This window comes from Schistocerca americana, unplaced genomic scaffold, assembly GCF_021461395.2.
Source record: "Schistocerca americana isolate TAMUIC-IGC-003095 unplaced genomic scaffold, iqSchAmer2.1 HiC_scaffold_222, whole genome shotgun sequence".
In the NCBI taxonomy this organism is placed as follows: domain Eukaryota; kingdom Metazoa; phylum Arthropoda; class Insecta; order Orthoptera; family Acrididae; genus Schistocerca; species Schistocerca americana.
The window spans coordinates 249,201-274,158 of NW_025725931.1; the positions used below are offsets into that span (position 1 = coordinate 249,201).

Genomic DNA, 24,958 nt, shown 5'->3' on the forward strand with positions numbered 1-24,958 from the left:
GAAAACCTTAATTTATCTGCCAGCATTAAATGTAGCCTTACTTGTTTCATGATCCCCTAGAATGCACTATACTTCCATTTCATGTTCACACTCAAGGCACTCCAGTTTTCTTTAGTCAGATCGGTATTTTACATTGAGAACAATTTTTTTTAACAATTCTGACACTGTCTGTTTTATAACAGAATCCTGTCTTGCATGTTGAATATCCGCCTATAATTAGAGATTATTTTTAGTTGAAAACAGTGATGCATTGTTGTCACAGTTAACTTACGCTATGGTTCTTCCAGCTCATTGTAAACATTCCCTCTTGGCTCTTCATTTTCATTGTAATCAATAAAGAGAACAATATTTTAATTTGAAGTTACAGATGTCTCCTCATTTATTGCTGCCATGAATGAACTGCAACCTTCCATGTTCTTTAAATCTGTGTCATAACAAGAAATGAACGTGGATGTAACAAATAATAATCTGAATGACTTTTTATGTATTAAAGTTATTTCAAAAACTTTATCAGAGTATATGAAACGTACACAAAGTACTGCATATAACTTCAGGATGAAAATTTCCGATGTAATTGTTGTTGTTGTTGTTGTTGTTGCGATCTTCAATTCAGAGACTGGTTTGATGCAGCTCTCCATGCTACTCTATCCTGTGCAAGCTTCATCATCTCCCAGTACCTACTGCAACCTACATTCTTCTGAATCTGTTTAGTGTTTTCATCCCATGGCCTCCCTCTACGATTTTTACACATCACACGTTTCTGCTTACTTTCCTTCATATCTACAGTTCAGCACCTTTGATAATACATTCTATATATCTACAATGTACAATTATAGATCAACAGTGAACCTTGTTCAGTGGATTAAGTTTGTTACACAATAGAGTAGATTGCTGAACAAATTTAAATTTCTGAAATGAGGTCAGAATTTATCATCTGTCAGTGATGTTTTTACAATCAGCCCTAAATCTCTTAGAATACAAGCAGCTGTGTCACCATGGCTATATGGCCTTCCTAAGGTACACGAGAAAGCTGTTCCTCAGGGCTGATAGTAATATTGGCACAACTGCACAGCAGCTGGCAAAATACCTGAAACACATTGTCAGCAGAAATGTGAGAAAATACAAACACCACATTTGCAACTCTGCTCATCTTGTACCCCGACTCAGTCTAGATACTTTTGAAGTCAACTTAGTTCCCGTTAGAAAATGTGAATAAACCAATGACATGGTGATACATAGTACATTATTGTATGTCTTGATGAACCTATGCGTGCGGAACACTCCGAAGCAAAGGCACAAAGTTCAGACTATCAAGCTTCTATTGGTACGTAGATGACACATTTGTGGTGTGTCTGCTTGTAACAAAAAAAACTAGAAGAGTTTCTTGAACATATAAACTATTATCCATTGTAATATAAAACCTGAACATGTTAGTTAAAATGGGAAAACACACACACACACACACAAACACACAAATGCCTTCTAGACCTACATCAAAGTGCGTGGCGGAGGGAACTACTAGTCATATCCTCCTTCGTTCCCTCGCAGATAGTGATGGAAAAATGACTGACCATGTGAGGTGGTGCATTGTTGAGCACACTGTGCTGGCGTTCAGGAGGACGAGGTTCAAACCCACGTCCAGCCATCCTGATTTACAGAATGAGATTTTCACTCTGCAGCGGAGTGTGCGCTGATATGAAACTTCCTGGCAGATTAAAACTGTGTGCCCGACCGAGACTCGAACTCGAGACCTTTGCCTTTCGCGGGCAAGTGCTCTACCATCTGAGCTACCGAAGCACGACTCACGCCCGGTCTCACAGCTTTACTTCTGCCAGTATCTCGTCTCCTATCTTCCAAACTTTACAAAAGCTCTCCTGCAAACCTTGCAGAACTAGCACTCCTGAAAGAAAGGATACTGCGGAGACATGGCTTAGCCACAGCCTGGGGGATGTTTCCAGAATGAGATTTTCACTCTGCAGCGGAGTGTGCGCTGATATGAAACTTCCTGGCAGATTAAAACTGTGTGCCCGACCGAGACTCGAACTCGGGACCTCGCCTTTTGCGGGCAAGTGCTCTACCATCTGTGAGACCGGGCATGAGTCGTTCTTTGGTAGCTCAGATGGTAGAGCACTTGCCCGCAAAAGGCAAGTCCCGAGTTCGAGTCTCAGTCGGGCACGCAGTTTTAATCTGCCAGGAAGTTTCATCCTGATTTAGTTTTTCTGTGATTTCCCTAAACCGCTCCAGGCAAATTCCGGTGTGGTTCCTTTCAAAGGGCACGGCGGACTACCATCCCCAGCCTTACCTAATCTTATGGGACTGATGACCTCGCTGTTTGGTTCCCTCCTCCCAAATCCACCATGAACGACTATCAATATGCCTCCCTATGAACCGTAATTTCTGATATCTTATCTTCTTGGTCCTTCTGTGCAATGTGTGTTGCCAGCAGTAGAATCATTCAGCAGTAAGCTTCAAATGCCGGTTCTCTAAATTTTCTTAGTAGTGTTCCTCGAAAAGAACATCGCCTTCGCTCCAGGATTTCTCATTTGATTTCCAGAAACATCTCCATATGACACTTACATGTTGTTCAAACCTGCTGGTAACAAATCTAATGGCCCACCTCTGTATTGTGTTGATGTTTCCTTCAACGAATCTGGTACGGATTCCAAATACCTGAGCGAGAATGGGTTACATCAGAATCCTGTATGCAGTCTCCTTTACATGTGAACCACACTTTCCTAAAATTCTCCCAATAAACCCAATTTGACCATTTGTCTTTCCCACCACAGTTATCACATGTCTTTTTCCATTTCATATTGTTTTGGAATGTTACACCCAGATATGTCCAGATATTTAAACGACTTGACTGTCAAGCAGGACTCTACTAATACTGTATCCAACCACTACAGGTTTGGCTGGTGGTGGTGGTGGTGGTGGTGGTGGTGGTGGTGGTGGGTGGTGGGTACGAAACCTGTAAGGTTTGTTCTTCGTACCCATTCGCATCAACTTAAGTTTCTCCACATTCAGAGCTAGCTGCCAATCATTGCACCAATTAGAAATTTTGTCCAAGTCGTATCTTCGTACAGTCACTCAGCCTCGACACCTTACCATACATCACAGCATCATCAGCAAACAACCACAGAATGTTGCTCACCCAGTCCAACAAATCATAAATGTGTGTAGAGGACAGTAGTGGTCCTATCATACTACGTGCGGCACCCTTGTCTCTGATGAACACCCACCGTCGAGGATAACATACTGGATTCTATTACATAAGTAGTTTTCGAGCCAGTCACATATATGGGAGCCTATTCCATATTTATGTACCTTCGTTAACAGTCTGCAGTGGGATACCATGTATAATGCCCTTCGGAAATCTGGAAATGTGGAGTCAGCCTGTTGCCCTTCATCCATAGTTCTCAGTATATCGTGAGAAAAGGACAAGCAGAGTTTCGCATGAGTGATGCTTTCTACAACCGTGCTGGTTTGTGGACATAATGTCTCTGTCTCAAGAAAGTTATTATATTCGAATTGAGAACATGTTCAAGGATTCTGCAGCAAACGGAAGTTAGGGATATTAGTCTGTAATTTTGCTGTTCCTCCTTTTACCTTTGTTATATACAGGAGTCACCTGCACTTTTTTCCAATCACTTTGAACTTGGTGCTGGGGGATAAATTCACAATGAATGCAAGATAGGTGAGGGGCCAATGCTGTATAGTACTCCTATATATAACTGAATTGGGATTCCATCCAAACCAGGTGGTTTATTTGCTTCCACATCTTTCAATTGTTCCTCCACGCTAGCTATGCTATGGCATTAATGCGAGAGTTTTCCTATGGTCAAATGACTGTATACGAACGGTACAAACGATTTCTTGAACGTTAAATTTAAAACTATGGCTTTTGTGTTGTTATCTTCAACAGCCACACCAGACTGGCCAGTGAGGGACTGAATGGAAGCCTTAGACCTGTTTAGCTAGCAATTCTACACGACCAGAATTTTCTCGTGTTATCTGCTATATCTTCTGCTAAGGTATGAGGGTGGTAGTTGCATGCTTCGCGCATACCTGTTTCCACAGACACACTAAGCTCTACTAACCTTTGTCATTATTTGTGCATTCTCTTTTGAACAGGGAGTGCAACAGCCTCCGCTTCCTCAGCATCTTCCGGATTTCGTTATTAAACTGTGGTGGTTCTTTCCCATTCTTTATCAACTTGCTAGGTGCACTACTCTCCAGACCACCATGCCTTGAGCCATCACCCTCTGTGAAAAAGAAATTTGGTGCAAAATACTCTGATCCATAGAGCTAAAATACTTTGACAAGGAGAGTCTCATTGAAAAATTAAACCACCTACAAATGACGTTCCGTAGTAATGTGAACTCGGATTGTGAAATTGAGTGAGCTTTGGAGTCAAAATCAGGAACACCAGAAAGGCGTTGAGACTCAGACTGAGAAGTAAAACCTGTGTGTCTACCTTGTGGTGGCACAATATTGAGAATGATACGGAGACTCCTACAGAAATGTGGCATCCAGTGTACTTCACTTGTGTCAACAAAGATAAAAAGTCTCCTTCGTAACATTACACACGATCTATATCTCGAAGTGCTGGGTGTGTACGGCACTCCATGTGAATATGGCATATTTTACTGGGACAGACCATTAGAACAGGAATGCACCTGGCTAGAACAACCAAGCAAATCAACTGTTGCTAAACGCATCCTCGAAATAAATTTGAAATGAAATATGAGAGTCGGATTCTTCATAGTGGCAACTATTTATTTACATTGTAAACAAAGTAGATGAATGTTTCAAAATTTTACTGTCTCTCAGAGTAGTTACCATCATCGTGTATAAACCATTGCCAGTGATCTGGAAGTTGTAGGATACCCTTAGCTGTGTTAGTTTATTGATTGTTTGAGTGGAGCGGTCTATTGTCCAATTAATCTCCGTAACAGTGCTGAAGCAAATGCTTTGAAGTGCTTCCTGTAATTTAGGAACATAATTGAAATCACGGGAGCTTAAGTCCAGGGAGTGTGGTGCTTAGCACAGCACTTCTCAGCCCCAACAAATGAACAAATTAGTCATAACTTGCATCATATGTGCCCAAGCATTGTCCTGCAAAATGATTCAAGAGTCTTGACAAAGTGTTGCCTATTTTTTGTGTAAGCTGTTCTTGTTTTTTAACACAACCTGTGACCAGCTTAGAGAAAGAATCAGTGGCACTTTCTGCAGGACCTCTCTATCATCATGCAGGATAATGCACAGGCACATATGTTGGAAGCTGTGACTGATTTGCTCAGTCAAATAAGGCTGCGAAGTGCTTTACCACCTATGACACTCCCTGGAATTAGCTCGTGTGACATCTACTTGATTGCTAAGCTCAAAAAATCGCTTAATGACATTCACTTCAGAACTGTCGAAGAGATTTGTTGGGCAATAGACCACTCCACTCGAACTATGCACACAAGTAATGCTGCTAAGGGTATCCTACAGCTTCCAGGTCACTGGCAACAGGTCATCCACAATGCTGTTCACTATTTCGAAGGGCAGTAAAACTTTGAAACTTGTATGTATTTTGTATACGTTGTGAATAAATAGTAGCTACTATGAAAGTTCAAACTCTTGTACAATGAGTCTTGCATCTCAAAGCAAATACCAAGTTTCTGGGTCAGCACAATTAAGGAACACATTGAAATAAAGATGTCAGAAACACTAAAAACAGGATTTTGCATCTGATATTCATTTTTAAGATCTTGTGTACTACCACATCCACAGCAGGCTCTGAAAAACATCACTATCAGCAATACTTAGTGACAAGAAACCAACAGTAATTGAGCACAGTTGGCGAAAAGTACTCATAACAGCATAAGTCGCAGCACTCAAAGACTAGGAGTGAATAAGTCATAGAAATTTTATGCATAGATTGGAAATAACTAGAGTGAATGCCTGGAAGCACACAATTGATCCTTTGTTTAGTTACATCTCACATGTCTCAATCATTCATTTAAAGGATTGGAAAACAATTATATTTCTAAGAGTTATTGACAAAATAAGTGGAGAAAAAGACAAATGCATGGACAATGATTTTCATCTCTCCATGAATACTTCCAAAACCATGTTTTAGAGACACCAATGTCAGAGAGGAAAAATATTTTCAGAGTAGTACATGCAAAAGAGTGTAATTTTTTTAAGGGTGCATGTTTGCGGAAACAATAAAATCATTTGTACCAAAAAATGTTTCTATATCATTGTTTTTCTGAAAACTCACAATAGTGGACCTCACATTAACGTAATACCTCTCAGCAGTTATTGTTGGTGTGACAGTGACACAGGAGAGGAATTTTGCTGGGATCACTGCTAGGCGATGCACGATCATGACAACAATCAACAAATGGCAAACCCAGGATGGAATGTAACAATATTAAAAAAAGCATGGCTGTGGTTAAGGAGGAGGCTGGAGCTGGGAGGGGGATGGATCATAGGGCAGGGTTTGCAGACAGTGCAGTGCTGCTGGGGAGTGTGCAGGCATGAGGTGGTGAGAGAATAGGACAGCTGTGTGCAGTTGAAAGGTTAGATGGAGGGCAGGGAAGAGGTGAGAAGGGCGGGCGTGGAAGAAAAGGAGAGAAGTAAAAAGGCTGCGTGCAATGGTGGAATGAGGGCTGTATAGTGCTGGAATGGGAACAGGGAGGCTGAATGGGTGAGAACAATGACTGATTTACTGACGAAGGTTGTGGCCAGGAGGGTTAGGGGAACGTAGGATATATTGCAGGAAAAGTTTCTGCATGTGCAATTCAGAAAAGCCGGTGTTGGTGGGAAGGATCCATATGTCAGGAGCTGTGAAGCAGTCATTGAAGTAAAGGGTGCCGTGTTTGGCAGCTTGATCAGCAACCGGGTGGTCCACTTATTTCTTGGCCACAGTTTGTCAGTGGCCATTCATAGGGACAGACAGCCTGTTGGTTGCCATGCCCACATACAATGCAACACAGAGGTTGTACCTTAGCTTGTAGACCACATGATTGGTTTCACAGGTAGCCCTGCCTTTAATGGGATAGGTGAGTTTGTGACTAAACTGGAGTAGGTGGTGGTTGGAGGATGTATGGTACAGGTCTTGCATCTAGGTCTCTTACATGGGTATGAGCCATGAGATAAGGGATAGGGAGTAGGGGTTGTATAAAAATGGGCAAGAACATTGTGTAGGTTCGGTGAATGGCGGAATACCGTTGTGGGGCGGGTGGGAAGGATAGTTGGCATGACGTTTTTCATTTCAGGGCACGACGAGAGGTAAGTGAAATCCTGGCGGAGAATGTAATTCAGTTGCTTCAGTCCTTGGTGGTACTCACTTAAGAGGGGAATGCTGCCCAGTGGCCAGACGGTGGAACTTACGGAGGTGGTAGGAGACTAGAAAGGTAAGGCACAGGAGATTTGTTTTTGTACAAGGTTGGGAGGATAATTAGTCTGTGAAGACTTAAATGAGACCCTCAGTACGTTTCTAGAGGGACCACTTGTCACTAAGATGCGACGATCACAGGTTGCTAGGCTGTATTGAAGGGATTTCTTGGTGTGGAACAAGTGGCAGCTGTTGAAGTGGAGGTATTGCTGATGGTTATTAGGTTTGATATGGACAGAGGTACTGAAGGAGCCATCTTCGAGGTGGAGGTCAACATCTAGGTAGGTGGCTTGTTGGCTTGAGTAGGGCCAGGTGAAGCAAATGGAGACAAGTTGTTGAGGTTCTGGAGGGATGTGGTGAGGGTACCCTCACCCTCGATCCAGGTAGCAAAGAGGCCATCAATGAATCTGAACCAGGTGTGGGGTTTAGGATAAAGGGTGTATAGAAAGGATACCTCTAGATGGCCCATGAATAGGTTGGCGTAGTGTGGTGCAGTGCAGGTGCCAATATCCGTACCTCAGATTTGTTTGTACGTAATGCCTTCAAAGGAGAAGTAATTGTTGGGTGAGGATATAGTTGTCACGGCTACTAAGGAGGGGGTTGTTTGTTGGTTTGAAATCCATCAGGCATTTGGAACTCCTCCTCCCCACCTGTCCCCTGCTCTGTCTAACTGCACCCAGTTACCCTATCCCCTCTTCACATTGTCCCTGCACACTCTCCAGCAGTACTGCGCAGTCCACCACCCCTGCCCTACTATCCCCCCCCCCCCCCCCCCCCCCCTCCCGGCCCCAGCCTCCACCTTACCACTACCAAGTCACCACTCTCATCATGCACTGGTGCTGCTGCTTGCAGTGGTTTCAGTTGCCCGAGATTGAGGTCGCGCGCGCGCGCGCGTGTGTGTGTGTGTGTGTGCGCGTGTGTGTGCGTGCGTGCGTGCGGGGGTGCGGGTGTGTGCGTGTGTGTGCGCGTGTGCGGGTGTGTGTGCGTGTGGGTGGGTGGGTGTGTGTGTGTGCGCGTGTGCGTGTGTGTGTTAGTAACAGGTGTTTTGTTGTGCCTATCTGCGAATCAGCATCTCTGCTATATTTTGAGTAGCAACTTTGCTTTTCATAATACTGTTACGTTCCATCCTGGATTTTCCATTGTTTCATTTTTGCCTAATGACTATCCTTCAATCCTAACCCAGTGCTGTTTCCTTTGTCACTATGTTCTAATGCGTCACTTCAGTCAACGTACATGCTTCTTTCTCTTATTTCCTGTGTTTTTCTTGTCACCTTACACACCGTACTGCATGCTCTACATACGAGCCACACAGTATCAACTGTCTCAGCTGTGCAAAACAGACGGCTACAAGACCACGCTGATTGTTGGTGCTGCATTTTATGTTCTGCATTACTCCCACCGATACCATACGAGGTGCATTCAAGTTCTAAGGCCTCCGATTTTTTTTCTCCGGACTGGAAAGAGATAGAAACATGCGCATTGTTTTAAAATGAGGCCACGTTCATTGTTGATACGTCCCAGAGATGGCAGCACTGTACGGCTGATGGAATTTTACCGCCAGCGGCGAGAATGAGAACTGTTTTAAATACTTAAAATGGCGACGTTTTCCTTACTTGAACAGCGTGCAATCATTCGTTTTCTGAATTTGCGTGGTGTGAAACCAATTGAAATTCATTGACAGTTGAAGGAGACATGTGGTGGAGTTATGGATGTGTCGAAAGTGCGTTGGTGGGTGCGACAGTTTAATGAAGGCAGAACATCGTGTGACGACAAACCGAAACAACCTCGGGCTCGCACAAGCTGGTCTGACGACATGATCGAGAAAGTGGAGAGAATTGTTTTGTGGGATCGCCGAATGACTGTTGAACAGATCGCCTGCAGAGTTGGAATTTCTGTGGGTTCTGTGCACACAATCCTGCATGACGACCTGAAAATGCGAAAAGTGTCATCCAGGTGGGTGCCACGAATGCTGACGGACGACCACATGGCTGTCCGTGTGGCATGTTGCCAAGCAATGTTGACGCGCAACGACAGCATGAATGGGACTTTCTTTTCGTCGGTTGTGACAATGGATTAGATGTGGATGCCATTTTTCAATCCAGAAACAAAGTGCCAGTCAGCTCAATGGAAGCACACAGATTCACTGCCACCAAAAAAATTTCGGGTAACCGCCAGTGCTGAAAAAATGATGGTGCCCATGTTCTGGGACAGCGATGGTGTAATCCTTACCCATTGCGTTCCAAATGGCACTACGGTAACAGGTGCATCCTACAAAAATGTTTTGAAGAACAAATTCCTTCCTGCACTGCAACAAAAACGTCCGGGAAGGGCTGCGTGTGTGCTGTTTCACCTAGACAACGCACCCGCACATCGAGCTAACGTTACACAACAATTTCTTTGTGATAACAACTTTGAAGTGATTCCTCATGCTCCCTACTCACCTGACCTGGCTCCTAGTGACTTATGGCTTTTTCCAACAATGAAAGACACTCTCCGTGGCCGCACATTCACCAGCCGTGCTGCTATTGCCTCAGCGATTTTTCCAGTGGTCAAAACAGACTCCTAAAGAAGCGTTCGCCGCTGCCATGGAATCATGGCGTCAGCGTTGTGAAAAATGTGTACGTCTGCAGGGCGATTACGTCGAGAAGTAACGCCAGTTTCATCGATTTCGGGTGAGTAGTTAATTAGAAAAAAATCGGAGGCCTTACAACTTGAATGCACCTCGTATATTATTTATATCTTTTTCTTTGAGCTCATTGTGACTTAACGCCAACTTTAGTGAGTTTTCGCTGTTGTCAACTCGCTCTGATTTTGTCTTGCTTCTCCCTTTTGCTTCCGTTCCATCCTTGTCGTGACTTTTTTCCCACATATTTGGGTGTACTTTTGCGAATCTTTTCAGGTATCATTATACATTATTTACATAATTTTTCGCATTTTTCCACCACCATGGTTCCTTGCTCTGTACATCTGTTTCAATACAGAAAAGTTTTCTTACCCCTAGCAAGAACCCAGTCCCCATACTGTTCCTGTGTTGTTTCTTGGCTGATGGAAACCCCCAAATGTCCTTACCATCAACTTACCCATCTCCGGCTGCCACCCCTCTTTCCACAATGACCTCCACCTTTTGCTGCCCATCATTAGCCCACTCCAACATAATCCTGCAAAACTTCCTTGCAGAACCTTCTCTCCATCTGTAAAGCTCTCTTGGTATGCAATCCAATAATCCTGGAACCCATAACACACATTGAAACTTTTGCCCTCCAGGACCTAGAGCAACATACAAAATGGGACCTCAAAAAGTTCTCCACCCTGCTCACTTCCTACTCCTGCCTTGGAATACCACTGGCCACCACCTCTACACCACCTCTTCCATGTCCCCCCATAGCTGACAAACCCTGTCTACTACATTCACCCCAACCTCCAAAGCTCCCTCCCACCATCACGCTGAATCCAGAACCTAAACAGACCTGACACACTATAAAGAACCTTTCCTCAGTTCTTTCCAAAGGCCTCACCTTTTGGCCCACTCTCAAATTCAGTAATGCAGAACTTGTTAAAGACCTTCTCTTCCCCCAGCCCACCAGGGAGCCCACAGTCCTTTTGTGAGTACGTGTGTGGCGTGGACGGGGCCATGAGCTATTGCAGTCTCTTTTCTTTTCCTTTCCTTCCCAGGCTGCATTACCATCCCTGTTCCTCTCCCTCCCTATCCTTGCTCCTTTGCCCCTGCCCGCTCATTTCCCTCTTAGTGGACTTCTTTATGTCGACCTGGCTATCCTCCTGGCTTTGTTTTGGTTTGTGCTATTGTTTAGTTTGCTGTTTCCATCTCCTCTTCGGTGTTTTTGGTCCCCTCAGGGTTTGACCTCCATTTCCAAAATTTTCCGTTCAGTGTGTGCCATTTGGGGATGAACTCCCTACCTAGCTTTCATGGTGCAGGTTCCTCTCCCTCTCCCCTCCCCTTTCCCTTTGCACCCTGGTCCCCCTCCTGCTAGATCACCAGCACGGTAGACAGTCCATGAGGTGGGACTGTTAAGTACCCACTTGGCTGAGCCCCCTGAAACCACAGGTCTCGCACTACTAGTACCTGAGATGTTAATGCCTCGTGTATGCCCAGGAGTCGAAGCTCATCGTTTTGGGGCACCAGAACTCCCGGCAATGGCCGCCGTGCCAGACGGCTCTTGCTGTTGCTGGGTGGTGCCACAGGGTGAACCCCTGATCGGAGAGGGTGGTACTAGGGCGGACGCCTTGAACATGAAGCGACAAAAGCTTCACCATCCTGGACATTCTGTATCAGACTCTAAAAGTGGTAGCAGATGTGACACTCCTTCTGATCGTTCGGCCTTCCCCTCTCTGGCCACCCCCTGGGAGGAGGGTCAAGCTTGCCGGCTTGGGTTGAAACCTTTCCCTCAGTACTTGGTTTGTACCAGGACGGATGGCGGTAGTTTTGCCACGACTAAGCCTTTGTTTTTTGTGGAGACGATTGAAGATAAGTATGGCGAAGTTGAATCGATGAGTAGATGAATAAAATGCAGTCCGGTGCTTTACTCATCAAGACATCTTCTGCTGCCCAATCTGACACCCTGCGTGCTTGTGACCATCTCGGTGACGCCCCAGTCTCCATCACGCCCCACCAATCTTTGAACTCAGTACAGGGCATTATTTTCCACCGAGATCTTCTTCTGCAAACTGACGAGGAGCTCCGTGCTAACCTTGAGCTGCGAGGGGGTTCGTTTTATCTGCCGTGTGCAACGAGGCCCTCTAAATAATCGCATCGCTACGGGCACCTTAACCTGGCCTTCGAGGGGGGTGTCCTCCCAGAGAAGGTCAAGGTAATGGTGTATCGGTGTGATGTAAACCCTTATATTCCACCACCGATGAGGTGCTTTAAATGCTTATGATTTGGACACATCTTCCCACTGCACCACTGATCACCTCTGTGGTGACTGTGGGCGCCCCATCCATAGGGGAATGCCTGTGCTTCCCCTCCGATTTGTGTTAAGTGTAATAAATAGCATTCTCCACACTCGCCTACATGCCTGGTGTTTGTGAAAGAAAGAAAGAAGGATTCAAGAGTACAAAACCGTAGATCGGCTCCCCTACACTGAAGCTTGTCAAAAATATGACCTGCTCCATTCCGTGTCTATGACTTCTAGTTTTGCTTCAATTACATCCATTCCCCCTCCTACCCGCCCCCCCCCCCTCCTCTTCCCAGCCCCTACCCCCCTTCACCCCATGCCTTCAGCCTCCTACTCCTACCCCTCCTCTCCCACTCCCCCTCAGTACCCATACCCACCCCTTCAGGTGCTGCTCTGTAATCTCTGCCTGCTGCATGTAGCTTCACTGTATGATTAAATGATGATGGCATCCTCTTGGGTAAAATATTACAGAGGTAAAATAGTCCCCCATTCAGATCTCCGGGCGGGACTACTCAGGAGGACGTTGTTATCAGGAGAAAGAAAACTGATGTTCTACGGATCGGAGTGTGGAATGTTAGATCCCTTAATCGGGCAGGTAGGTTGGAAATTTAAAAAGGGAAATGGATAGGTTAAAGTTAGATATAGTGGGAATTTGTGAAGTTTGGTGGCAGGAGGAACAAGACTTTTGGTCAGGCGAATACAGGGTTATAAATACAAAATCAAATAGGGATAATGCAGGAGTAAGTTCAATAATGAATAAAAAAATAGTAGTACGGGTAAGCTACTAAAAACAGCATAGTGAACGCATTATTGTGGCCAAGATAGACACGAAGCCCATGCCTACTACAGTAGCACAAGTTTATATGCCAACTAGCTCTGCAGATGATGAAGAAATAGATGAAATGTATGATGAGATAAAAGAAATTATTCAGGTAGTGAAGGGAGACGAAAATTTAATTGTCATGGGTGACTGGAATTCGTCAGTAGGAAAAGGAAGAGAAGGAAACGTAGTAGTTGAATATGGATTAGGCTAAGAAATGAAAGAGGAAGCTGCCTGGTAGAATTTTGCACAGAGCTTAATTTAATCATAGCTAAAACTGGGTTCAAGAATGATGAAGGAAGGTTGTATACATGGAAGAACTGTGGAGATAATAGAAGTTTTCAGATAGATTATATAATGGTAAGACAGAGATTTAGGAACCAGGTTTTAAATTTTAAGACATTTCCAGGGGCAGATGCGGACTCTGACCACAATCTATTGGTTATGAACTGTAGATTAAAACTGAAGAAACTGCAAAAAGGTGGGAATTTAAGGAGATGGGACCTGGATAGACTGAAATAACCAGAGGTTGTACAGAGTTTCAGATAGAGCGTAAGGGAACAAATGGCAGGAATGGGGGAAAGAAATACAGTAGAAGAAGAATGGGTAGCTTTGAGGGATGAAGTAGTGAAGGCAGCAGAGGATCAAGTAGGTAAAAAGATGAGGGCTAGTAGAAATCCTTGGGTAACAGAAGAAATATTGAATTTAATTGATGAAAGGAGAAAATATAAAAATGCAGTAAATGAAGCAGGCAAAAAGGAATACAAACGTCTCAAAAATGAGATCGACAGGAAGTGCAAAATGGCTAAGCAGGGATGGCTATAGGACAAATGTAAGGATGTAGAGGCTTATCACACTAGGGGTAAGATAGATACAGCCTACAGGAAAATTAAGGAAACCTTTGGAGAAAAGAGAACCACTTGCATGAATATCAAGAGCTCAGATGGAAACCCAGTTCTAAGCAAAGAAGGGAAAGCAGAAAGGTGAAAGGAGTATATAGAGGGTCAATACAGGGGCGATGTTCTTGAGGACAACATTAGGGAAATGGAAGAGGATGTAGATGCAGATGAAATGGGAGATGTGATACTGCGTGAAGAGTTTGACAGAGCACTGAAAGACCTAAGTCGAAACAAGGCCCCGGGAGTAGACAACATTCCATTAGAACTACTGACAGCCTTGGGAGAGCCAGTCCTCATAAAACTCTACCATCTGGTGAGCAAGATGTATGAGACAGGCGAAATTCTCTCAGACTTCAAGAAGAATATAATAGTCCCAATCCCAAAGAAAGCAGGTGTTGACAAATGTGAAAATTGCCGAACTATGTTTAATAAGTCACTGCTGCAATATACTAACGCGTATTCTGTACAGACGAATGGAAAAACTGCTAGAAGCCGACCTCGGGGAAGATCAATTTGGATTCCGTAGAAATGTTGGAACACGTGGGGCAATACTGACCCTACGACTTATCTTAGAAGCTAGATTAAGGAAAGGCAAACCTATGTTTCTAGCATGTGTAGACTTAGAGAAAGCTTTTGACAATGTTGACTGGAATACTCTGTTACAAATTTTGAAGGTGGCAGGGGTAAAATATAGGGAGCATAAGGCTATTTATAATTTCTACAGAAAGCAGATGGCAGTTAAGAGTTGAGGGGCATGGAAGGGAAGCAGTGGTTGGGAAGGGAGTGAGACAGTGTTGTAGCCTCTCCCTGGTGCTATTCTATCTGTATATTGAGCAAGCAGTAAAGGAAACAAAAGAAAAGTTTGGAGTAGGCCTTAAAATCCATGAAGAAGAAATAAAAACTTTAAGGTTCGTCGATGACATTGTAATTCTGTCAGAGACAGCAAAGGACTTGGAAGAGCAGTTGAAAGGAATGGACAGTGTCTTGAAAGGAGGATATAAGATGAACATCAACAAAAGCAAAACGAGGATAATGGAATGCAGTCGAATTAAATTGGGTGATGCTGAGGGAATTAGACTAGGAAATGAGACGCTTAAAGTAGTAAAGGTGGTTTGCTATTTGGGGAGCAAAATAACTGATGATGGTTGAAGTAGAGAGGATATAAAATGTAGATTGGCAATGGCAAGGAAAGCGTTTCTGAAGAAGAGCAATTTGTTAACATCGAGTATAGATGTGTCAGGAAGTCGTTTCTGAAAGTATTTGTATGGAGTGTAGCCATGTATGGAAACGAAACATGGACGATAAATAGTTTAGACAAGAAGAGAATAGAAGCCTTCATAATGTGGTGCTACAGAAGAATGCTGAAGATGAGATGGGTAGATCATATAACTAATGAGGAGGTATTGAATAGAATTGGGGAGAAGAGGAGTTTGTGGCACAAATTGACTAGAAGAAGGAATCGGTTGGTAGGACATGTTCTGAGGCTTCAAGGGATCGCCAATTTAGTACTGGAGGGCAGCGAGGAGGGTAAAAATCGTAGAGGGAGACAAAGAGATGAATACACTCAGCAGATTCAGAAGGATGTAGGCTGTAGTAGGTACTGGGAGATGAAGAAGCTTTCGCAGGATAGAGTAGCGTGGAGAGCTGCATCAAACCAGTCTCAGGACTGAAGACCACAACAGTAACAATCTCTGCCTCCCACCTGACAGGCCGCCCACATCCCATGCCCTCACCACCCTTCAACAACTCCCTTCCTGTTATTAGGGGACTTTAATGCCCACAACTGTCTTTGGAGTAATCATGTGACTACTTCCCTGGGCAGGACAATGGAAGCTGTTCTGGCAGGGCTTGACCTCTGTTTACTAAACACAGACGCTCCCACACACTTTCGTGTTGCACATGGCACTTTCTCAACCATTGACCTCTCCATCTGCAATCCCAGCCTTCTTCCCTCCATTCAGTGGGGTGTCCACGGTGACTTATGTGTCAGCGACCATTACCCGATTGTTTTGACCTTCGTTCAGTGCCTCTCGCTCAATCACCCTCCCAGGTGGGCCGTATCTAAGGCTGATTGAGGTGCCTTCTCCTCTGCTCCCATCCCCCCCGTATTGCCACACGACAGTGTTGATGAATCTACTCAGGCTTTAACTGCCGCCATCCTTTCAGCAGCTGTTTCAGCAATCCCTTCTTCTTCAGGTTCCCCCCCGGTGAAGATGGTCCCTTGGTGGACTACAGAAATTGCTGCAGCCATAAAAGACCGCCACTGTGCTCTTCAACACTTCAAGTGGCACCCTTATACTGCTACCTAACCAAATTTAAGAAACGGATGTGCTGGGAACGTTGTGTAGCTGCCATTGGACCCCACACCCCCTCTTCACAAGCATGGGTGAAACTCAGGCGAATTTTTGACCACATCCTCCCACCGGGGTTGCTGGAATATCTGTGCATGGTGTTGTCCTTACCAATCCAGACTTTGTAGCAGAAAATTTCGCTCTACACTTTACTCAAGGTTCGGCATTGGCTCAGTATCCGTCTACATTCCTTCTCCTGAAAGAGTGTTCAGAACAACTGCATTTGTCTTTTGTTTCTCGCTGCTCGGAGCCATATAATGCCCCATTCAGTGAATGGGAATTTGCCAGCGCCCTCGCCCTTTGTCTTGACACAGCTCCTGGACCGGATTGGATACATAACCAAATGCTCCAACACTTATCAGTGGCTGGCCACCATCATATACTGCCCCTTTTCGACTGTGTGTGGAGTGAGGGAGTCTCTCCTACCCAGTGGCAGGAAAGCATTGTTGTTCTGGTGTTGAAGACAGGGAAGCTGCCTCTTCAGTTGGATAGCTACCATCCAATTAGCCTTACTACAACCCTCTGCAAGCTCCTTGAACTCATGGAGTTGGTGGCTGATTTGGATCCTTGAATCCCACGACCTTTTGTCTCGACTCAAAGTGGTTTTCGCTGTGGCCGCTCTACGGTGGATAGCTTGGTCCACCTGGAGTCTGCTGTCCGGTTGGCATTTGCCCATCGGCAACACGTCCTTGCAGGCTTCTTTGACCTGCGTAAAGCCTATGACACCACCTGGCGACACCACATCCTCACCACCCTTCATGTATGAGACCTTCGTGGTGCTCTGCCCGTTTTTATCCGTAACTCCCTTTCTTGTTGCTCTTTTTGAGTCGAAGTTGGCTCCTCCTACAGCTCTCCCCATCGGCAAGAAAATGGGGTTCCACAGGGTTCTGTGCTGAGCGTTCCTCTCTTTCTCATAGCCTTTAATGGTCTGGTGACAGCTGTTGGGCCAACAGTGTCCCCCTCTTTGTATGCTGACAATTTTTGTATCTACCTTGCCTCCTCCGTAATGGGCGCTGCAGAACGCTGTCTACAGGAGCAATCTGTCGGGCGCGCTCAGGGCTCTCCCCCATGGCTTTCAGTTTTTGGCGGCCAAGACACATCACGCATTTCTGCCATTGCCGTACAGTCCACCCTCATCCGGAACTGTTCCTTGATGGCCAGCCCCTCGAGGTGGTGGACAATCACTTCTTGGGTCTTGTCTTCGATGCCCAGTTGACATGGCTCCCTCATCTTTGCCAGCTGAAGAGGACGTATTGGTCCCATCTCAATGTTCTTAGGTGTCTGTGCAATACGTCCTAGGGTGCAGACCGCTCCGTTCTCCTGCAGTTGTATCAAGCGTTGGTCCAGTCTCGTTTAGACTGTGGAAGTCCTGTCTATGGTTCTGCGTCATCTTCGACACTGCAGATATTAGACCCCATCCACCACTGTGGGGTGTGACTTGCGACTGGTGCCTTCCAGACTAGCCCCGTACTTAGCCTTCTCGCAGAGGCAGGGATTCCCCCACTGCAAGTTTCACGCGAGCAACAGTTCATATCTAATGCGCTCCGCATTTGCTGCACCCCAAAGCACCTAAATATGGTATCGTTTATCCAGACATGAAGATCACCCTGCCACAGCGGCGACCACGATGTGGGCTCACCATGGCTGCCCGCATTCAGCCGCTCTTTTCTGAGCTCCAGCAACTGCCTTTACCGCCACTCTTCTCCGCTCATGCACATACCCCTCCATGGTGTTCTTCTCGGTCACAGCTCTGTCTTGATCTCTCAATCGATTCAAAGGATTCTGTCCCTCCAATGGCTCTTTGCCACCAGTTCTCCTGTCTCCTCAGAATTTTTCAGGGTTCAGAAGTGTTCTATGATCTTTACTGATGGCTCCATGGTTGCTGGTCGCACTGGTTTTGCTTACACCTAACTGCGACACACAGAACTTTGTTCCTTGCCAGATGGCTGTGGTGTTTTTACTGCAGAATTGGTAGCCATCTTGCACGCAGTGGACCATATCTGCCCCTGCTCAGGGCTATCCTTCATGATGTGGGATTTTATCGGTTTTAGTTAATCTAAGGTTGCAGGGACTGATCACTGCCTAGTTTGGTCCCTTCTCCATCCAACCTTCCCCCGGTCCCATCAGTGGAAACACTTTTTCGCCACCAACTCTACCAATCAGACTCAATCAAAGGCCAATGTTGAACCCTGCCTAATTCAGTTCACTCCTCCATCCAACCGTGATCCACCCCCACTGCCCCCAAATCACCACCTGTTAACTTTCCAGAATTTCTTAACCTTGAACCTTGCCTCACTATCATTCCCCAGATCCCTCAACCTGCAACTAACCTTACATCCGCAGAAAGATCTGCAGTCCATCATCTAAAAACTGATCCTGACCTTATAATTGTACCTGCAGACAAAGGTTCCACAACTGTTGATTTGAACCACAAGGATTATCTGGCAGGAGGACAGCTGTCAGATACCTCCACCTAAAAACCTTGCCACAGTGACATCATTCCAGTAATCCAGAGGGATCTCTAGTCACTACTCAAATTCTTAGGCCCATCCCTGAACCTCTCCCCAGATTCCAGATCTCTACACACCCCTACCATTCCCTGCACTCCTACATTCTACAAGCTTCCTAAAGTCCATAAACCTTACCACTCAGAAAGCCCCATTGTGGCCTGTTACTGTGCCCCCATTGAGAATCTCTGCTCTCGTACACAAACACCTTCAACCTATTACCCAGAACCTACCCTCCTATATAAAAGATACCAGCCATTTCCTACACTGACTCTCCACAGTTCCTATCCCTTTGCCACACAGTGCCCTGCACATCATTATTGCTGCACCTCCCTTCACACTAACATCTGTAATGCTCATGGCCTACCACTATTGAACACTACATTTCCCAATGCTTGATGGATTCCAAACCAACAAGTTCCTTACCAGTTGCCATGACCGACTGTATCCTCACCCACAACTACTGTACTTCTCCTCTGAAATGATTGCCTATGCTAATGCTATGGGCATCCACATGGCATCATCTTATGCTAACCTATTCATGGGCCATCTAGAGGAATCCTTTCTATATACACTCAATCCTAAACCCTTCACGTGATTCAGATTCATTGATGACGTCTTTGCAATTTGGATCGAGGGTGAGGACATCCTATCCACATTCCTCCAGAACCTCAATTTGTCCCCATTTGCTTCACATGGTCCTACTCAACCCAACAAGCCACCTTCCTAGATGTTGACCTCCACCTCAAAGATAGCTTCATCAGTACCTCTGTCCATATCAAACCTACTAACTACCAGCAATACCTCCACTTCTGGAGTTGTCATTCGTTCCATACCATAAAATCACTCCCCTACAGCCTAGTCCCCATGGTCATCACATCTGCAATGTCGAGCAGTCCCTCTCGAAATATACAAGGGCCTCACTGAAGCATCCACTGACCCCTTCCCCACCTTTTACAAAAACAGATCTCTCGTGCCTTACCTTCCCAGTCTCCCATCACCTCCCAAAGCCCCACCGTCTGGCCACAGAGCAGCATTCCCCTTGTAACTGTGTACCACTCAGGTTTGAAGCAACTGAATTACGTTCTCTGCTAGGGTTTTGACTTTCTCTCGTCATGCCCTGAAATGAGAAATGTCCTGCCCACTATCCAACCCACCTCTCCCGCAGTGGTGTTCCGCCATCCACCAAACCTACACATTCTACTTGTCCAACCCCACAAAACCCCTGCACCCAACCCCAACCTCATGGTTCATTCTCCTGTAATAGACTTAGATGCAAGACCTGCCCCATACATCCTCCCACCACCACCACCACCACCACCACCACCTGCTCCAGTCTGGACACAAATTTTCCTATCCCATTAAAGGCAGGACTACCTGTGAAACCAGTCATGTGGTCTACAAGCTAAGGTACAACCACTGTGTTGCATTGTACGTGGGCATGACAACTAACAGGCTGTCTGTCCCCATGAATGGTGTTGCTGATCACACTGCCAAACATAACATCTTTCATTTCAGTGACTGTTTCAAAGCCTGTGCCATATGGATCCTTCCCACCAACACCAGCTTTTCTGAATTGCGCAGGTGGGAACTTTCCCTGCAATATATCCTGCATTCCCCTAACCCTCCTGGCCACAACCTTCGTTAGTTATTGACATCACTCATCCAACCTCTCTGTTCCCGTTCCAACACTATACAGGCCTCATTCCACCATCGCAACCAGTTTTTTTACTTCTCTTGTTTTCCGCTACCACTACCCTCCCCCCTCCTCGGTCCTCCATCTAACCTTATGACTACACGTAGCTGCCCTATCCTCTCTTCACCTCATCCCTGCACACTCCCGAGCAGCACTGCACTGTCCGCAGCCTCTATCCTATCATCCTTTTCCCTCCCTGCCACAGCCTTCTCCTTACCCCACCCAGTCACCCCTCCCATCGCAGTGTGGCTACAGTTGCCTAAGACTGCAGGCGAGTGTGTGTTGTTTATTTTTGACGAAGGCATTATGGGCCAAAAGCTTTATGTGTGACATTCTTTTTGTTGTGCTTATCTGCGACTCAGCGTCTGCTATATTGTGAGTAGCAACTTTCCTTTTCAGAACGTTTGGAGAACAGATGTTTCATTTTTTTATAATGAAGTCATTGTTATATCTGGGAATATTAACTTCTAGTCTAGCTGATAATGGAATAAACAAGCCCTTTCGTTTTTAATTTTTATTTATTTTAAGGCTTCTCTGATGTGGAGAGGTAGGAAGTTTCTCAAGGGTAGCTGGTTTGTTGTCTTTTATTACTATTATTGTCAGTTTGCCAGATGTATCTAAAAATATAATTTACTGTGTTTGTTAAACTGCCATATATGTAATAATAATTTTATGTAACAGTTATATAACTCTATAAAACTAATTTGTATGTGCACGCTCTCAAATGTTTTTATTCTTTTTAGTCTCTGTTCTATTTTAATACACCAGTAGGTAATATTTAATGGTTTTGATACTCATTCCTGCGATTTTTAGTGTACAAATTCCAAAACAAACCATCACACCATCCAAGTAATACAACAATGAAACTAGTGCTGTGGTAGTTGTATAGTTCGGTGTGTCATTTAAAGTGATTCACAAATACTTGCAGATTTTATTTGGGGTGACTACTTAAGCAGAATATTGTTGGATGATCTTTCACAAAATCCAAAGGTAATTCTGGTTATATGTAAAGGCTGTTTGTGGCACAGACGAGACGGGAAATGAAATTTTGGGTAGCAAAGCAAAAGCAGAAATGCTTAACTCTGTTCTCAAAAGGAGCACCCAGGAGATTTATCCCAATGTAATTCTCTTTCTACTGAAAAGGTGAGTGAAATAGATGTGTTGGTGATTTTGAGAAACAACTGAAATTGTTAAAATTGAGCAAAGCTCCAGGGCCAAATGGAATAGCTGTACTGAATTTGCAGCAGAGTTAGTTCCTCTTTTAACTACAATAGATCTCTCAGAAAACCATGTCTAGTAGATGGAAGAAAGCACGTATCACACCTACCAACTAGAAGGGTAGTAAAAATCATCCACAAAACTTCCATCCAATATGCTTGACCTTGATTTGTTGTATAGTCTTGGGACCTATTTTGCTTGAAAGCTTTGGATCAAAGTAGTAAGACAGATGCATGCTTGCCTCGATTTTGAAAAGCATTTGACTCTGTACCATTTCTACACTTATTATCAAAAGTAAGATTGTATGGGGGTATCAAATGAAATTTGTGACTGAATTATAGATTTTTTTGGTAAGGAGTATCCAGCAAGTCTTGGATGGTGATCACTGACAGATGTAAAAGTTCTTCGGGTGTGTCCCAGGGAAGTGTGTTGGGGATCCTTGCTGATCATGTTGTATACTAGTGACCTTTCAGACAGCATCAACAGGAGCCTCAGACTTGACACAGGTGATGCAACCATGTGTAATGAAATAACTTCTGAAAGAAGCTGTGCAAATATGCAATCAGATCTTGAAAATATTTCAAAGTGATGCAAAGATTGGCAACTTGCTTTAGATTTTTGGATATGTGAAATTGTGGATTTCACAGAGTGAAAAGATGACACATTGAGTTGGAGACAGGGACAATTAAGACTGCTACACAATTAGCTTTTGACCAAAACCTTTGTCAGAAAACACGCGCCTGGATGCATGCGCACACGCACACTCTGCACTGAATGTCAATGAAGCATTCGTCTTTTGCAGCTGAGCATTCATTGTACCTTTACCGGACATTCAATGGAGTAAGTTTTTGGGACTCCATTACTAAAGAATCCATGGAAATTCACATGACAAAAAAATCTGATGAACTGTGATAGTGGCTACCAACTGGGGACCCCATCATTTCCACGATTTGCTGTAATCAGAGACAATATAGCATACTGATGGCCATCGTGAGCAGCAACAAAGTTCAGCAGTTCCACTAGGTCTTCTGTTACCACAATCTTAAAGCCCATGTAGAACACATGAATTACACTAATGAATTCGTAATGGGACAATTCTTCATCAGCCTTGAACGACTCACCTACAGATGACTGGCAGGTGTCAAACTGAAATATCCTGGAGTGTTGTTAATGGTCACAGTCTGCAAACCCAAAATTTCTTTGAATATACCTGTCAATTTGGAGGGGCCAGTGAAGATGGATCTAGGTTTCATGGTTAATATTTTCAGAATATGTATTTTTATTAATTTTTTTTAAATAATTTCAGGCCCAGAGAAACAGAGTAACAGTTGAAACCTTCGCTAGAACACAATTAGAAACTCTGCAGCCGTTCAAAAATTTTCTCAACATTCAACTTCATAAATTTAAAGAAGTTGAGAGAATCCAGAGAGAACATATAAAACAGCTAGAAGCTAAATTGAAACATAAAGAGGTATTGTCAGCTTTAAATTTGCTCTTTATTTATATTTTAAAATTTGAATGGACAGTATTTTTGTAATGCGTTCGTAATATTAAAGTATTTATTTGTTCTGTATTAATGCCGTATAACAGTATTGTGTATAGAAGAAAACAACTCAGTAACTTTTTTTTATGCTCGATTGCCATCCAATGGAGGACAGCTTTGAAGTTAATGGGTGTTTTTAGCGTCGCTCCTGCACAGTAATGAATTATTCTTTTTATTACAGGAGTTGCTCTCCAGATTACAAAACCTAATTAATGTGGCCACTGAGGGTGAGAAGTTGTTTCATCATGTATAAGCAGAAAATGAAAATTATCCTCTGAAATGGGAATGACATTGATGTGTTTAAGTTTATAGATTATGGTAAGAATGAGAACAAAATTCCTAAACATTTAAAAATTTGATATTTTTTCCTGTTGCCGTAAAAATGAATACACACATACTTGCATTGCATTCAGAGTACTAACATTTAGCATTTGCTACTAGATTGATGCTGCAAAACAGTGTTGTGTAGAGAAGAAAGCAAGATTGTTAAAATTTTTTTCCTTCTTTGTTTAGTGTAGTTACCATGTTTTCCAACCCTAAAGTGTGATTGACACATTAAATCTGAAGCTTGCATTCCATTAAGCTTGTTTGGTACAGTTGCAAGGTAAGTGCTGGAGTTGAATAAGAGGGATTTCTGTAGTTTGGTAATACGTTAATCTGGATGAAATTGAAATAATATTCACACATCCAGTGGAAAACGAAATATCTTTATTTAGTTAAGATGCAGCCAAACTGTTTAACGAAGTATATCACAGCAAAAAATTGATTGCTGATCTAGTTTTCAATTTTCTTATACGCTTATATACACTTTTGTTTTGCAGTACTGGATGAAAGAATTGCTTACATTGCTTGTATTTGAGTCCGCCATTTCTTCAGAATTACGCAGTATTCACATTTGGCATGTTTTATGTTAAAATTCATCAGTTTTAATATACTGCCCTTTTCTGTGAGAAAAGGAGACAATGTGCCAGAATTTATGTAAAAGTTTACTAAGCTAATTAACACGGTTCTCTCTTTGGGAATAAAAATCAAAATGCATATGTCTTGATGATGCAATGCACATTACAATATTACAGACAGGATAGTTGCTACTCACCATATAGTGGAGGCCCTGAGTTGCCTATAGGCACAACAAAAAGACTATCACGAAATGAGCTCTCGGTCAACAAGGCTTTTTTTTTAAAAAAAAAGAAAATGAAAACACACAGTTACGCAAACAAAACTCATACACACACGACCACAGTCTCTGGTAGTTGAAGCCAGACTACGAGCCGCAGCACATGATGGGGGAGACAAGTGGGTGGAAGGCAAGGTGGTGGCTCGGGTGGGGATGGGGAGGAATAGCAGGGGGGGGGGGGGCAGGGAAGTGCTGCCAGTGTGTGCGTTCAGGGATGAGGTGGTGAGAGGGTAGGGCAGCTAGGTGCAATCAGGAGGTTAGACGGAGGGGGGGGGGTAAAGGAAAAAAAGTAGAAACACTGGGTACGTTGATGGAATAGAGGGCTGTATAGTGCTGGAATGGGAACAGGGATGGGGCTAGATAGGTAATGACAATGACTAACAAAAATTGAGGCCAGGAGGGTTACGGGAACATACTGCAGGCAGAGTTCGCACCTCCACAATTCTG

The 24,958-nt window shown here is 44.2% G+C and overlaps 1 protein-coding gene across 1 annotated transcript in view; it reads left to right on the top strand.

Annotated features, from left to right (window-relative positions):
• Positions 1 to 23,652, top strand: part of LOC124575173 — a gene marked incomplete at its 3' end in the record, with an annotated part of 47,053 nt that extends 23,401 nt beyond the window's left edge. The window contains 2 exon segments of the mRNA XM_047131159.1: positions 23,098 to 23,262; positions 23,516 to 23,652. Coding sequence (XP_046987115.1) covers positions 23,098 to 23,262; positions 23,516 to 23,587 — 237 coding nt within the window.
• Between the last annotated feature and the right edge of the window lie 1,306 nt (positions 23,653 to 24,958).